The 12,959-nt window shown below is 44.6% G+C and overlaps 1 protein-coding gene across 4 annotated transcripts in view; it reads left to right on the top strand.

The window, feature by feature from the left end:
- The first annotated feature begins 203 nt into the window (after positions 1-203).
- Positions 204-12,959, top strand: part of Tmem245 (transmembrane protein 245) — a 75,779-nt gene continuing 63,023 nt past the window's right edge. For all 4 annotated transcript variants that reach the window (XM_021161328.2, XM_021161326.2, XM_029475924.1 and 1 more), the window contains exons 1-3: positions 204-786; positions 10,015-10,132; positions 11,515-11,616. In XM_021161328.2, coding sequence (XP_021016987.1) covers positions 220-786; positions 10,015-10,132; positions 11,515-11,616 — 787 coding nt within the window. In that variant the 5' untranslated portion in view covers positions 204-219. The remainder of the gene's footprint in view (positions 787-10,014; positions 10,133-11,514; positions 11,617-12,959) is intronic.

The raw sequence follows: 12,959 nt of genomic DNA, 5'->3' as shown, positions 1-12,959 counted from the left end.
TCCTCAAAACTTGTTACCTGGTCCCTGCGGGACCATTGGGCCCAAGGGCGGAGGCATTTGCGTTCAGCCTCTTGGGAGTTGTAGTTTCCTTAGGTTCTGGCGCATGCTCCACCGCAGACTGGGAACTACAAAACCCACAAACCCTCGCTGCACCGCCCGCCTCCGCCTCGCGCTCCTCGCCAGCTCGCAGCCCCGCCCCTCGGTCCAGGCAGAGGCGCGATGGCCGACCGCGGCGGCCCTGCCGAGGCGCCCAGCCCGCGGGGCTCTCCCCGGCCAGAGTCCCGGGCCCCGCGTACGGTCGGGCCGGGCGAGACCCCGCGTACCGCGGCGCTGGCGCTGCGCTTCGATAAGCCCATCAAGCAGGCTTTCTACAACACGGGCGCCGTGCTGTTCGTGTGCCTGTGCTGCGGCGCCGCGGTGCTCGTGTACTTCATCCTCGAGGCCTTCCTGCGGCCGCTGCTCTGGGCCGTGCTGTGCGGCACTTTCCTGCATCCGTTCAAGAGCTCGCTTACGCGCCTGGGCCGCCTGTGGCTGCGGCGCCTGCACCGCGCGCACACGCCCATCGTGCTGGCCGCGCTGCTGCTGCCGCTCTGCTTCGCCGACTACGGCGTGGAGGCGCTGGGCGAGCAGGCGCTGCGCCGCCGCCGCCTGTTGCTGCTGCTGGGCGCGGGCGGCCCGCTGCTCTACGGGCTCTACTGCCTGGGCAGCTACCTGGGCGTGCAGGTGCTGCTGGCGCACGCGGGCGCGCTCATCTGCCGCGGCCTCGACTACTTCAGCAGCCTCTGGGTGAGTGAGACGCCGGGAGTGCGTGCGAGGTTGGCGGGACCCGGGACGCCGCGACAAGGCGGCCAAAGGTCCTCCAGTGAGCGCCTTCCCACGGCCGAGGGACTTGGCGCGCTTCCTTCCAGAGAGGCGGGTGTGATTTGAAACCCGCCCTCCGCTAGGGAAAAGGTCCTTTGGCTGAGTTCAGTTCTTTCGCCCTAGTTCGTGCGTGACTCTGGGCGCTTTCGAGAACTGTATTTTCTTTTGTGGGGGCCATTGCGCGGCCGACCCGGTCTACGTTAGCAACTGCGTTAAAGGACAGATAGATACCAGGTGTCATTCTTAGGGAATCGAGGAACTTCAGAACTGGAAGGAATCGCAAAGATAATCTTAGAGACGAATTCCTGACTCAGACTACGTCGCAGGCTGGTTAGTTCACATATTTATCGGGCAAGGTTAAAATGAAGTGGTTATTTAATGCTTAAGAATCTTAAGAATGTTGGTTGATAAACTACCACAGGGGCTAAGAATGCAGCGCTGGAATAGAGAGATCCTAGGCAGCGCGAGATCCAGGTGTATACACCCCATACTATTTCACCTTTATTCACTTTGTTACTGAAAAAGTGAATATGCCCTGAGATTATTAACGTTACAAAGTAATTGCCTTTCTTTGCTAGAGCAGGTTTCAACTTGCCAAAGGTAGATTGCTAATTGGTCCCAGGATCATGAGGTCATCTCTTGGTTCTTGTTTAAAGTTGATTGAACACATTGTCAGGTACTTTGTCTTCGGGATGAATATAATTGTATAGGAGTACTTTTGCAGGGGGTGGTGGTGCTGGGGGTGTCATGTGTGCTACTGAGTTGTACCTTCAGCCTCATAAATTAGCATAGCCTAATGGAACAGACATACACAGAGGTAAGTGTACACTTCTCACATTTGTGGGCCACAGGTTCAGTCGGTGTGACCGCCTTAAAGATTACTGTCAAATCTGTATCTGTTTGTGCTGGGGACCAAACCCAAGTGTTAGTGGGCTCTAGGTAAGACAGATACTGAGCTGTAGATACTGAGCTAGCTCCGCCCCTGTTGTTTACTCTTAAGTTAAATTCAGGGGCCAGGAGGTTTTCCACTTGCTGCTCTTCCAGATGTTCTGAATTCTGCCCCTAGCCCCCATGTTGCGTCACTGATAAGTCTCCCCTACCTCCAACTTCAAGGATCCCAGCATCCTCTTAAGATTTCTCCAAGCACCTGCATACACATGAATGTTTCTTACCTATCCTTAAATAAAAATAATAAAAATCTTTAAAAATAGTTTTTAAAAAGGGAAGCTAAAAGCAATTCAAGTTCACTCAAACTCATACATCTAATAAATTGTTGAAATTCCAAAAAGAAAAAGTCAGAAAAAAAAAGGAAGTTAAAATCAGTGTCCTTTTGTTGTTGAAGAAGTCAGTTTACGTGGATTAAATTCCTCGAATAAAAGACCATTATGTGTGTATAAGAAAAGTCCTCAAGAAATTCAGCCATGATTACAGATTATGTAGCATTTCAGCTGTTGCTGTAACCCAGGTGTCATCCATTGAATCTAGGAACTGAGAAGGGCAAGGCTTGCCTTGTGTGAATAGTATTCTTCCCAGCTGGAGTAAGAGGTGGAGCTCAGAGGTAAATTAGCAGGGATGGGAGGAAATAGGGCAGTTCTCCGCGTCCCTCAGAGAGCCAGTGGAAGGGCTTACACACTCAGGAAAATACCTGTGAAGCTCAGTCTATATACCTGTTTAGTATCCTTTTCCTGAAGTCAGTCTTCATGTTTGTATCTACCCGTGTTGAATTAAATGTGACAATCACACAGTTTACCACTGATCTACACCATAGCCTTTCAATAAATACTCCTAAAAGGCTCCTAATACAGTAGTTTGGTCACAGTGATGGGAGAAAGGGAGACGAGAAGGGAGTTACAAAGCACAACAAACCCATTATAAGAGACAGTTATGAGTGAATTAGAGCCTGAGGACTAAGCTGAGCTGGCTGCCTGCTGCAGGTTGAGCTTACCTGGAGACAGACAAGTGTCAGAGTTGAGTTCTGCCAGTGCCGATAGGGGTAGGACGTGGATGAAGTGAGGCGTGTTAGCCTGCACCTGACACTGGTTGAAGCTACATGTAACCGGGCAGAGGCCTACCGTAAGTTTTCTATCTCATAGATCACAGCGTTTGGTTTGGTGAGCCCAAGCTGGGCTGCCTGATGCAAAGCATCGACCCTAATGCTTTATGACAACTTGCGAATGTGAGCCAGCATGACAGAGGCAGAGAGGAAAGTACCCTGTAAGCAGACCCACGTTCACGGAGCAGATGAGTCATAGGTTCAAAGATCCAGCTTTTGCATGTGTCCTCTGTGCTAGGCACCGAACTAGCTTCTGACAGCGCTACAGCTGCACTGTGGTGTCAGTCCTGTCCAGCAGGAGGAAGAGACGTCAGATCTGAAAAACTAGAGATCAATCAGTTCATATTCTGAACCTGTTGCTGGCAGTCAGAACTGCTGGTACCCTTCAGTAAGGGCAAAGAACCTTTCTCCAAGCACACGTGTTTAAATCTTCAACTTAGGAGGAAAAAAAAAACTGATTTCAGTTAGAAGGAAAAATCCAGTGAACACAAAAATTGGACTAATCCCAGCTGTTGCCCTGGACTCTTAGGAGCTCATGCTGTCTCTGTTTCTCCTGCTGTCTGTGCAGGTTTCCAGGTCCTGGCATTTCTGCTTCCTTTTGGTGCCTCTGTTCACTTTGGTTTGTTAGCAGTCTGTCCTCATGTCTTCTTCCTGTACGCCTCACTTAAGCTCTCTTCTTTACCCTGGTTCCCTCCCAACACTGCGCCCAGGTGAACCACTAATCCTTCATGGTACCAGAAGTTCTTTTTCCACAGTTTCAGGTGTGTTAGAATATTGTCTTCACCTAGTGATTTCAGAAGGCTTAAGAAAAATGTCATCTGATGTCCCATGCTCCGATTTCTCGGGTAACTTTCCCTGTGATGTACAATTGTGCAAGAAAAGTGTGAAAAGTTACCAGTGTCCCCTGCTTCAGCCCTTTTCTCTGCCAGGGATATTTTGATCCCCTCTTTCCTTTTGTTCAGACTTGTTCAGGGGAAAAAGACCATTTCTAGTTTTTGCAGCAGCAGCAGCAACTTTGTTTTCTCCGTGGCCCTGCCTCCTGTCTCTTTCTTTATGAAGAAGTAGTGTTGGAAACAGTGAGGGCTTGAAGGATCAGAGGACCTTCCTTGACTTAGAAACTTCGCTGTGGCAGTAACTTGCTTTGTGACCTGTGACCAAGGCCTCACTCTGGGCCACTCAGCTCCCTTGCTGTGCGAATTGAAGGGCTGGCTTGAATGATGTCTAAGTCCCCTCGAGCTCTTAGTTCAGGGCCACAAGAGGCTCTTAGGAAGTGCACCCTGGCCAGCCAGCCTCTCGGGGAGGGCTACACCCTTCCACTTGGAAACCTTGAGAGGTTTGTTGCTGCTTACCTGACAGCAGCTGAGAGGAAGTTCTTTCACAACTAGAGACTTAGCTATAAAAACTCCTGACTCTGAAGGACCAGATGACCAAGAGGACAGTTTTCAGAATAGCTGTCTTAAAGGAGAGTGAAGTACTTGGAGTAGTTGTTGCTCCAGCAGTGATGGGAGACGGCTTGTTTCTTCTGTCTGAGAGAGACTTAGGAAGAGGGGCCCGGAGATGGCTCAGCCGGTAAAGTGCTTGAGAGTCTGAGTTTGAATCCTTAGAATCCAAATAGAAGCCATGGAGTGGAGATGACGACTGGTGGGTCCTGGTGGCTTCCTCTCCAGCCAGTCCAGGCAAAATGGTGAGCTCCAGGTTGAGAGACTTGCCTAGAAAAGGAGAAGGGGGAAAAAGAAAGAAAGGAAGAAAAAAGATGGAGACATGAGTAAGGAAGACATCTCAAAGTCGTCAGCCTTTGCCTCACATGAGTTAGGTGTGCCTGCATGCACACATGCACTTGAACACACTGAGCACCTCACTGTGCCATTTCACTGAGAAGTATGTCATGTGTGATTGTGTCTCCTGAAAGGAAAATATGAGTGCCTTACTTGGAGAGCTAACTAAATGCTGCCAAGTTTTATGCCATCTTATGTAATGTCTAGCACACGGGTGCTAAAAGATGGTTGGATTATGTATTTTGGAGAGAGCACAGCATATTTAAGGAGGATAAATGTTAGTATGTCCTCAGGTCAGCTGTGGTTCAGAGATGTATGTATGCCTGGGAGAAAATTCCCACACGAGCAGGTTTGCTCTTGAGGCTGAGTGGATCTGAAGTTCCTGTCTGGACTAGGGAGGAGAACCCTGTTCTTGGTCATGGTGGCTCTGTAAACCTAGTGCTTGGGAGACCAGGACAGAAGGGTTGTGACCTTGAGGACAGTTCACAGTGAGGTCCTGTATCCAGACACAGCAACACTCTTAATGGTTGGAGAGCCAGCTCGGTGAGAGGGTCTCTGCTGAGTTTAATCCCCTTCCTTCCAAACAACAGAGACATGCATGACACATGATCACAGAGCAAGCATAAGTACTTTTCATTGTTTTAGAAAAGCTTACCATACTTGTTATGTAAAGAACAGTTTAAGCAGCATAGAAATTTATATGGTAAAAGTAATTGTCCCCTGTCTGCCATCACTCCCTCCATACCAGTACTACCTACCATTGTTAGTGGCTTTGCCTTCTAAATTTATTTCTGAACCTGGGTGAACATATCAAATATGTTTTTGTTTTATTTTCATGTATTTACACATACATATATACATACATATATACAAATGTGATATATGTGTGTGTGTGTGTATATATATATATATATGATAACCACTATGCTACAGAAAGTTTTTCCTATCATACATATCCTGTGTCACAATAATGTATATTAAAACATGGAGTCCCATCTATACTGCTCTCATCAGGCGGTTGCTGGCCTCCTGTAGACCCTTTACTGTTACGGCTTGCAGCTACAGTTCATTCTTTTTCATCTTGTTATGGCATAAATTCTTTTGTCCAGAATGTCTTTTAGAAAATGTTTATGACAGATCTTTGTGTATTCCAACAAATTCAGAGATAAACACTTTTAACTATTGGTAATTAAATTATCCAAAAAGCCAAGTGTTTGTGAATGGCTCTGCCTTTTGAACAAACAGTATTTCTGTGAGTCTCTCTGAAGAACTACATGTAAATGGTTGTAAAACTTTGTAAGGCCCAAGGAAGCACATCTTAAAGGGAACCCCATTTCTTTCCTACTTGGGAAGGAGCATCCCACAATGTGTAAGCATGTGGCACATCCTCGAGATCCAGCTGCCTGAAGATGGTGATTTTTATTGGTTTTATTGTTGAGTATATTTTTACCATCATACTTCACATGCATAAATTTACACTGTGCTGCTGAATATAGTCGCCACACTCCTCCGGTTCTGAATACATTTCCATTTTTGAAGCTGTATTGTAAACAGCAACTGAATATTGTGTATTTATCTGCACACCGTATAGTGTTTGTGTAGCACAGTCCTGAAGGTGGAGTTAGGGGGTATGAGGAGCTGGTTGTTTTAGCCTGAAGGAAGGCTGTCTGTGAGCTTCATGTTTACTGGATAAAAATAACAGTTTTCTTCAGATCAAAATTTCTCTTAAAAAATCTGAGGTATATAATTTATTTCTTAGCAACACAGGTTCCTTGTAAGTAGAGATAACAGCTTCTCAGAATTTGTCTGGATACACTAAGGAGGTAGAAACTCACTCTGTTTTTAGATAGCTGTTAGTTGCTGGAAACATTTATACTCATTGTAGTGAAATATGCTAATTCATAATTTCTACTATTTCTGCATCAGAACTCCAGAAAACTAAGCTGCTCGCCTCTTCCCAGGTGCTTGTGTCCCCCACTGTCCTGGCTCTTTTGTTAGTCAACTTGATAATGGAACCAAGAAAGTGCCTCTACCAGACTGCCTGTAGACAAAGTCTGTAGACATTTTCTTTATTAATGATGTGAGAGGGCCCATCCTACTATGGCTGTTGCCACCCTTACACAGGTGGTCCTAGGGTATATAAGAAAGCAAACTGAGCAAGCCAGTAAGTAGCCTTCCTTCAAGGCTTAAATTCCTGTCTCCAGGTTCCTGACTTGAGCTCCTGCCTGGACTCTTTTCCATGATAGACTACGATGTGGAATTGTAAGCAAAACAAACCCTTTCTTCCCCAGCTGCCTGTAGTCACTGTGTTCTATCACAGCAGTGATGGCCACCTTTCTGCATCCAGCGTCTGCGAACAGCTAACACAGGCTGATGCTCTCTACTTCTTCGTAAGCTAGAGTCTGCCCACCTAGTCATGGCTGTATCATGGGACAATTTTCTTTCACTTTTTTAGCCTGAATTTTATTGCTTACAGTTTGTTGGTGTCTAGTTGCATTTTTAAAAACAGACATTCTACATTGACTGCTGGAGTTAGGTGCTCTCTCCAGTCCCTGTTTGTACATTCGGGTTTTGGACCTGAAGGCACAGCTTTGCTCATCTTGGCATTAAATGTAATAATCATCCTTGAATCAGCACAGTGTTCTGGCCGTGGGTTGGTTACCTGAGGTCTGTAGGTTGGCAGCTTGTCTCTGATCATTCTGTCTCAGTTTTGTGTAACCTGTGGGCTTTGCTAGTACTGTGCCAGAGCTTTGTAAATTTTTTTCACTTAGGACTCCTATTTACCTAAGGAAATTTCATATGACCTTAGTTATGTAGCTATATAAGACAGGTTTATAATCAAACATTTACTGTTAATAATAAATCATAACTGTATTTAATTTTTTAATTTATTTTTTACTTTATATGTATGAATGTCTTGCCTGTATGTATGTCTGCGTACCACATGTGTGCAGTGTTTGTAGAGATAGAAGAGGGTGTTAGATCCCCTAGAACTGGATGGAGTTACAGATGATTGTGAGCTCCTATGTGGGTGCTGGGATTAGAACCCAGATCCTCTGGAAGAGCAGCTAGTGCTCTTAACCACTGAGCCATATCTTCAGATTAAAGCAGACTTGTGTGGTAATGAGATAAGTGTGCTTGGGTGAGTGTTTAATCCTGTAGGCACAGCATCTTCAGTATTCTTCAGAGTTCATTGCTAGTTTGATTTTTATAACCAGTGCTGAGAGTGTTGCTTTGCTTAAGTAGGTACATAGTGCAGAATGGCAAGGCTATTTTTAGTGCCATTTCAAAAACTGCTGGAAGTTCTCTCATAGGCTCAAGCCGAAAAGCACCTGAGGATTTTGTCCTTTTTTTTTTTTTTTTTTTTTAAAGAAATTGGTCAGTGCCAGGCAGTGGTGGCAGATGCCTTTAATCCCAGCTCTTGAGAGGCAGAGGCAGGCAGATTTCTGAGTTCAAGACCAGTATGGTCTACAGAGTGAGTTCCAGGTCAGCCAGGGCTATACAGAGGAACCCTGTCTCAGAAACAAACCAAACTAAACAAACAACAAAAAAAGAACTTGGTCAGCAATTCAAATAGTTTCAAAAATCAACAATTCTAATAGAGTGCATGCAGACAGAATAGTCGGTACCCCACATGCTGTGGAATGATGAAATTCCTAAAATGTTCTTTTTCCATAGCAGGAAGAGGCTTTGTGTAAGAGCTGTGAGTGCAAAGGGCGCCCTTTAGGTCAGAACCAAGGCTTTAGTGAAGTCACGTGACTCCACTGCAGGAAGCATCTCCGACTTCTACGTGTATGATTTTGGATTACATTTTCATTGTTGCATGTTCAGAGCCTATACTACTGACAGACAATTTTCATGACCTTCACATTCCTTTATACCTATGTCACAGCCCATAGGTTTAGAAGCTGGGTTCTAGTCTGGCTGTTGAGTGACCAACAGGATCTGTGTGGCATAGGGAGAAGTCCAGCCCTTCCCTCAGGGTCACTATTTTACCACTTTGTAATTACTGAAATTGATTGTATCTTCATTATGAAAAGGACTCTATTTCAGACTCTACTTTTTTTTTTTCCTAGCCCCACTTGTTTCCCCTATGGTTAAGAAAACAGACTTTACTAGGGCTTCAGTGATGGCTCAGTAGTTAAGAGCACTGGTTGCACCTGCAGAGGACTGGACTTTGATCACCAGCACCCACGTGGTAGGTCACAACTATCACAACCTTGACACGGGGTGCTCCAGTGTCCTCTTATGGCTTCTGAGGGAACCAGGCACACACCTGGTACAAGGACATACGTGGAGGCTAAATACCCATACACACAAATACAAATTGTTATTTGTTAGTGTTCTCATGAAGAAAGAGTGATGTGGATGTAGGGGCCTTAGCAGCTTGTAATGATCGTTTAGCTGTAGTGATAATCGTTAGTGATAATCCTTTAGCTGTAGGGTTGGGAAATGGAGGAGGAACCATGGCTGGTTCTCTTTTCAACTTTTGCTGTTTCTTCTTGTAATATTTTTTTCAGATACCCTTTTTAACTGGTGCATATGACTGTAGGTTAGGGTCTCAACATCTGTCACTTAGATTATCAACTGGCTTATCCTTTAGCTAGCTCTTCTTTGTTTTAAAAATAACTACTAGCCGGGCGTGGTGGTGCACGCCTTTAATCCCAGCACTCGGGAGGCAGAGGCAGGCGGATTTCTGAGTTCGAGGCCAGCCTGGTCTACAAAGTGAGCTCCAGGACAGCCAGAGCTATAAAGAAAAACCCTGTCTCGAAAAAACAAAAAAAAAAAAAAAAAAAAAAAAAAAATAAAAAATAAAAATAACTACTTTCCTACTTATATTTTATAGGCTAAAGTATGGGATCTTTTTAGCCTTTTTCTTTTTTAGGGTCCCCACCTTCACATTAGTCAACAGAAACTTATAGGAATTCTACAAGATCAACTGTAATTTAAATATGGTACTTACGTATAACTTTTATTTTTAAAAAAAACTCGTTAAATGGGGGAATTAGAACAGTTCCCAAACCAAAAATTGTATGAGTGTTTCTGGTAAAAATAAAGATCTATTGTTTTTTTAAAAAGTTAAATGGATTTTGAACTTTTGTCTGTCTTAAAACAATGTACTTTATTAAGTATTTAAGTATCACTGCCTGGGTTTCAAATGCCTATTTAAACATAACTAAATGAAGAAGGAAGACCCAGGCAGGCTACCCATAGCATCCTGTCTGTGCCGTGTCCAGAATACTTACACTATACAGATGCTGCAGATGTTGTGTAACATATGCTCTTTGTTGTATATATGCTACAACTCTGTCTTATTTATTTAAGATCTGGACATTGGTAGTTGGCTACGTGCTGATGGTTTCATTCAAGTGGAATGCAAGCACTCAACGTTATTTGAGAGCAGTTTCGATTCCTGTTTGGATGATACTGCTTTTTCATATAGGTGAGTCCTTTCTTCTTCAAAAACAGCTGCCCAGTAACTGTAGCTTAAGAGGCTGATCAGTGGAAGTGGGTCTTTGTGTGTTGCACTAAAGATGCTTTAACATATTCTGTAGAAACTGTTGCGCTTTGAGCTTTCGCTAGTCTTCATCCAAGATACTGTGCTTTCCGATGTCGATCTTTAAGTTCCCTCCGCATTTTTTACTAAGTTCTTGCCGAGTAAGTGTGCAGTGGTGGCAACCTTCTAGCTCAGTTTGCTTGTGGCAAGCTTGGGGAGGAGATAGATAAGCACCAAGGATGATGAGAGGCTTGGGCCTTGTTGAAGAGTTTGGGTCTGGGTAAGAAGAAGGTCTTGGGGCAGGAATTGGGGAGGAGGTTAGACAAGAAGAGTGTATGAAATACAAAAACCCCTTCCTAAGAGGTGTTCATCCTGTAAAAGAGTGGCTTAAGCAGTTGTGTGTCACAAGGGAGAGATGCCAGAGCTTCAGGGAGCAGCGGGAAGACAGTTGATGGCTTAGCAGAGACGGTGCACGTCAAGGGTGCTCAGTCATGAGTTTCCTGCTCTGCAGCTCACTGTTAGCTGGGGCCAGAGTGGTGGTGGTGGTGGTGCTGCTGCATGCTCTTGAATGGCTTTTCAGCATGACTCACATGACTGGGCAAGACTTTTAAGACTGAGTTGATGGAACTACTAAGTTCTACTTTAAAAAGAAAATAGTTGAGCAACTTAGAGCAGCAGATAACCTAAAGTTGTTTTTAGAGTCATTTTTATAAATTGTGCTCCCCCCTTCCCCCAAAGGAAGCAGCAGCCAAGCCCAGCTGTCTGTAAATGTCTTGGTCAGGGTTTGATTTTAAGAGGTACTCTCTGCAGGCTTGTGGAGTTGGAACTATGAGGTTTATCTGCAAGGTCTCCTGATGATGATGTCGGTCACTCAGGTTATATTTGCAGAAGGCAGAAGAGGACTCAGGGAAGGCAGGTGCTTGGGGACTCAGCTGTGTACTGTGGGAGTTCTGGCTACAGTTTTGGGGCCCGTTTTTGAAACTTGAGTTCTAACCGAGTGATATTTCAGAGAACCAGGCTGGTTCCCTGACTTCAGGGTTTGTGTCTACAACTTTGTCGTCGTGTCAGGTGCTGCATAGGGGTGAACTTGAGTTTGGGGTAATGTGAAACCTGTGGGTATGTGGGGGTGCATATGATGGCCTGGAGATTGACCTCTTAAGGGTAGTTTGGCACATGCCTTGATCCTTTGAGAGCAAGGGTGAAATTGTTCTTTCGTTAGTCTACCTGCATGAGGGCCTTTTAACAATGTTTTCCCCTGTGAAATAATCTCTTAATTTGTCTGTATATCAAATTGTTAACTGAAAATATGACTTCTTAATACTTTTCAGCATCACTGGCTGGCTCATGGAGAATTCCAGTATTCCTGGTTATTGTTTTCCTGATGTCTGTGGGCACCCTTTATGAAAAACAGAATGAGAAGGAGTCGGCTGGTAAGAAAGTCTTCTATGAGTGCGTTCTTAGTATTTTGAAAGGATAACTGTGTATTGCTGTGATAAACACCAGGACCAAAAGTGACTTGGGGAGGAAAGGGTTTATTTCCTCTTCTAACTCTCAAGTCAAAGGTCACACTCCAATGCAGCGAGGTCAGGGTAAGAGCTCAGGACTGAAGCTGAGGCCATAAAGGACCAGCTTGTTCTTCATGACTTGCTCAGCCTGCTTCCTTACAGCTCCTATGGCATCTGCCTAGTGATGGCACCCTCCACAAGGATCTGGGCCACCCTACACCAATAATCGATCAATCACTCTGGTGAGGGAATGCTCTCAATTGCGGTTCTGTCTTTTCAGATGACTCTACTTTATAGAATTTATCAAGTACCTTACCAAACAAAGCACAGTAACTTACCAAAAAATGCCAGAGAGAAATCTTTTAATGTATTAAAAACCTGAAGTGGCTTCTAAACAGAAAATTAAAGTATCTAAAATGTTTTAGGTTTCTTTGGACCATGTTCCTATTTTGTATCTTTTTATTATTATGGTTAATATAAAATTGGTCATCAACTATTACAAAGTGGCATTTGTATTTCTCAGTACTGTGTACCCACCACCTCCATCTAGTTTTACAGTGTTTATCACTCTGAAAGGATAACCTGTACACCTATTAGTATTGTAGTGTTTTTAATGGCTGAGTAATATTCCAGCATACAGCTATTCCACATTCTGTCTGTCATCCTTTCACAGATGTAGGTTGTCTTCATTTTTCGGGTTTTGTGAATAGTGCTGGTATGAAGCATTTATGTACAGGAAGCTGTTTATTCATTTAAAACTTCAGTTTTCTGTTGTGGCCTGTCTTCCTGTCAAGGTGCTTGAACCCCAGAGCCTGTGTGGAAGACTAGAGTGGTACAGGGCTGGTAGCTTCCATTAGTTCTGCTTGGTTTTACCTTGTTCCTTTCCCTAAGTATCAGCGACTCAAACAGCTCTGGGTGCCCTTCCCCCTCACTCTGGACTGGCATACCTTTCAGCTGCTCCCCCCCCAAGCCCCCCCTCCCTGAGACAGGATTTCTCTGTGTAGCCCTGGCTGTCCTGGAACTCACTTTGTAGACCAGGCTGGCCTCCAACTCAGAAATGCGCCTGCCTCTGCCTCCTGAGTGCTGGGATTAAAGGCATTTTTGTTTTGTTTTGTTTTGTTTTGAGCTGCTTTGTTATAGGGTAAGTCTGGGCAGCCTTATCTTTTTATTGGATTTTTTTTTTTTTTTTTTTTTTTTCGAGACAGGGTTTCTCTGTATAGCTCTGGCTGTCCTGGAACTCACTTTGTAGACCAGGCTGGCCTCGAACT

The sequence above is a fragment of the Mus caroli genome, chromosome 4 (genome assembly GCF_900094665.2).
Source record: "Mus caroli chromosome 4, CAROLI_EIJ_v1.1, whole genome shotgun sequence".
Taxonomy (NCBI): domain Eukaryota; kingdom Metazoa; phylum Chordata; class Mammalia; order Rodentia; family Muridae; genus Mus; species Mus caroli.
The sequence above is the reverse complement of the archived record's forward strand: the minus strand, read 5'-3'. Positions and strand labels throughout refer to the sequence as shown.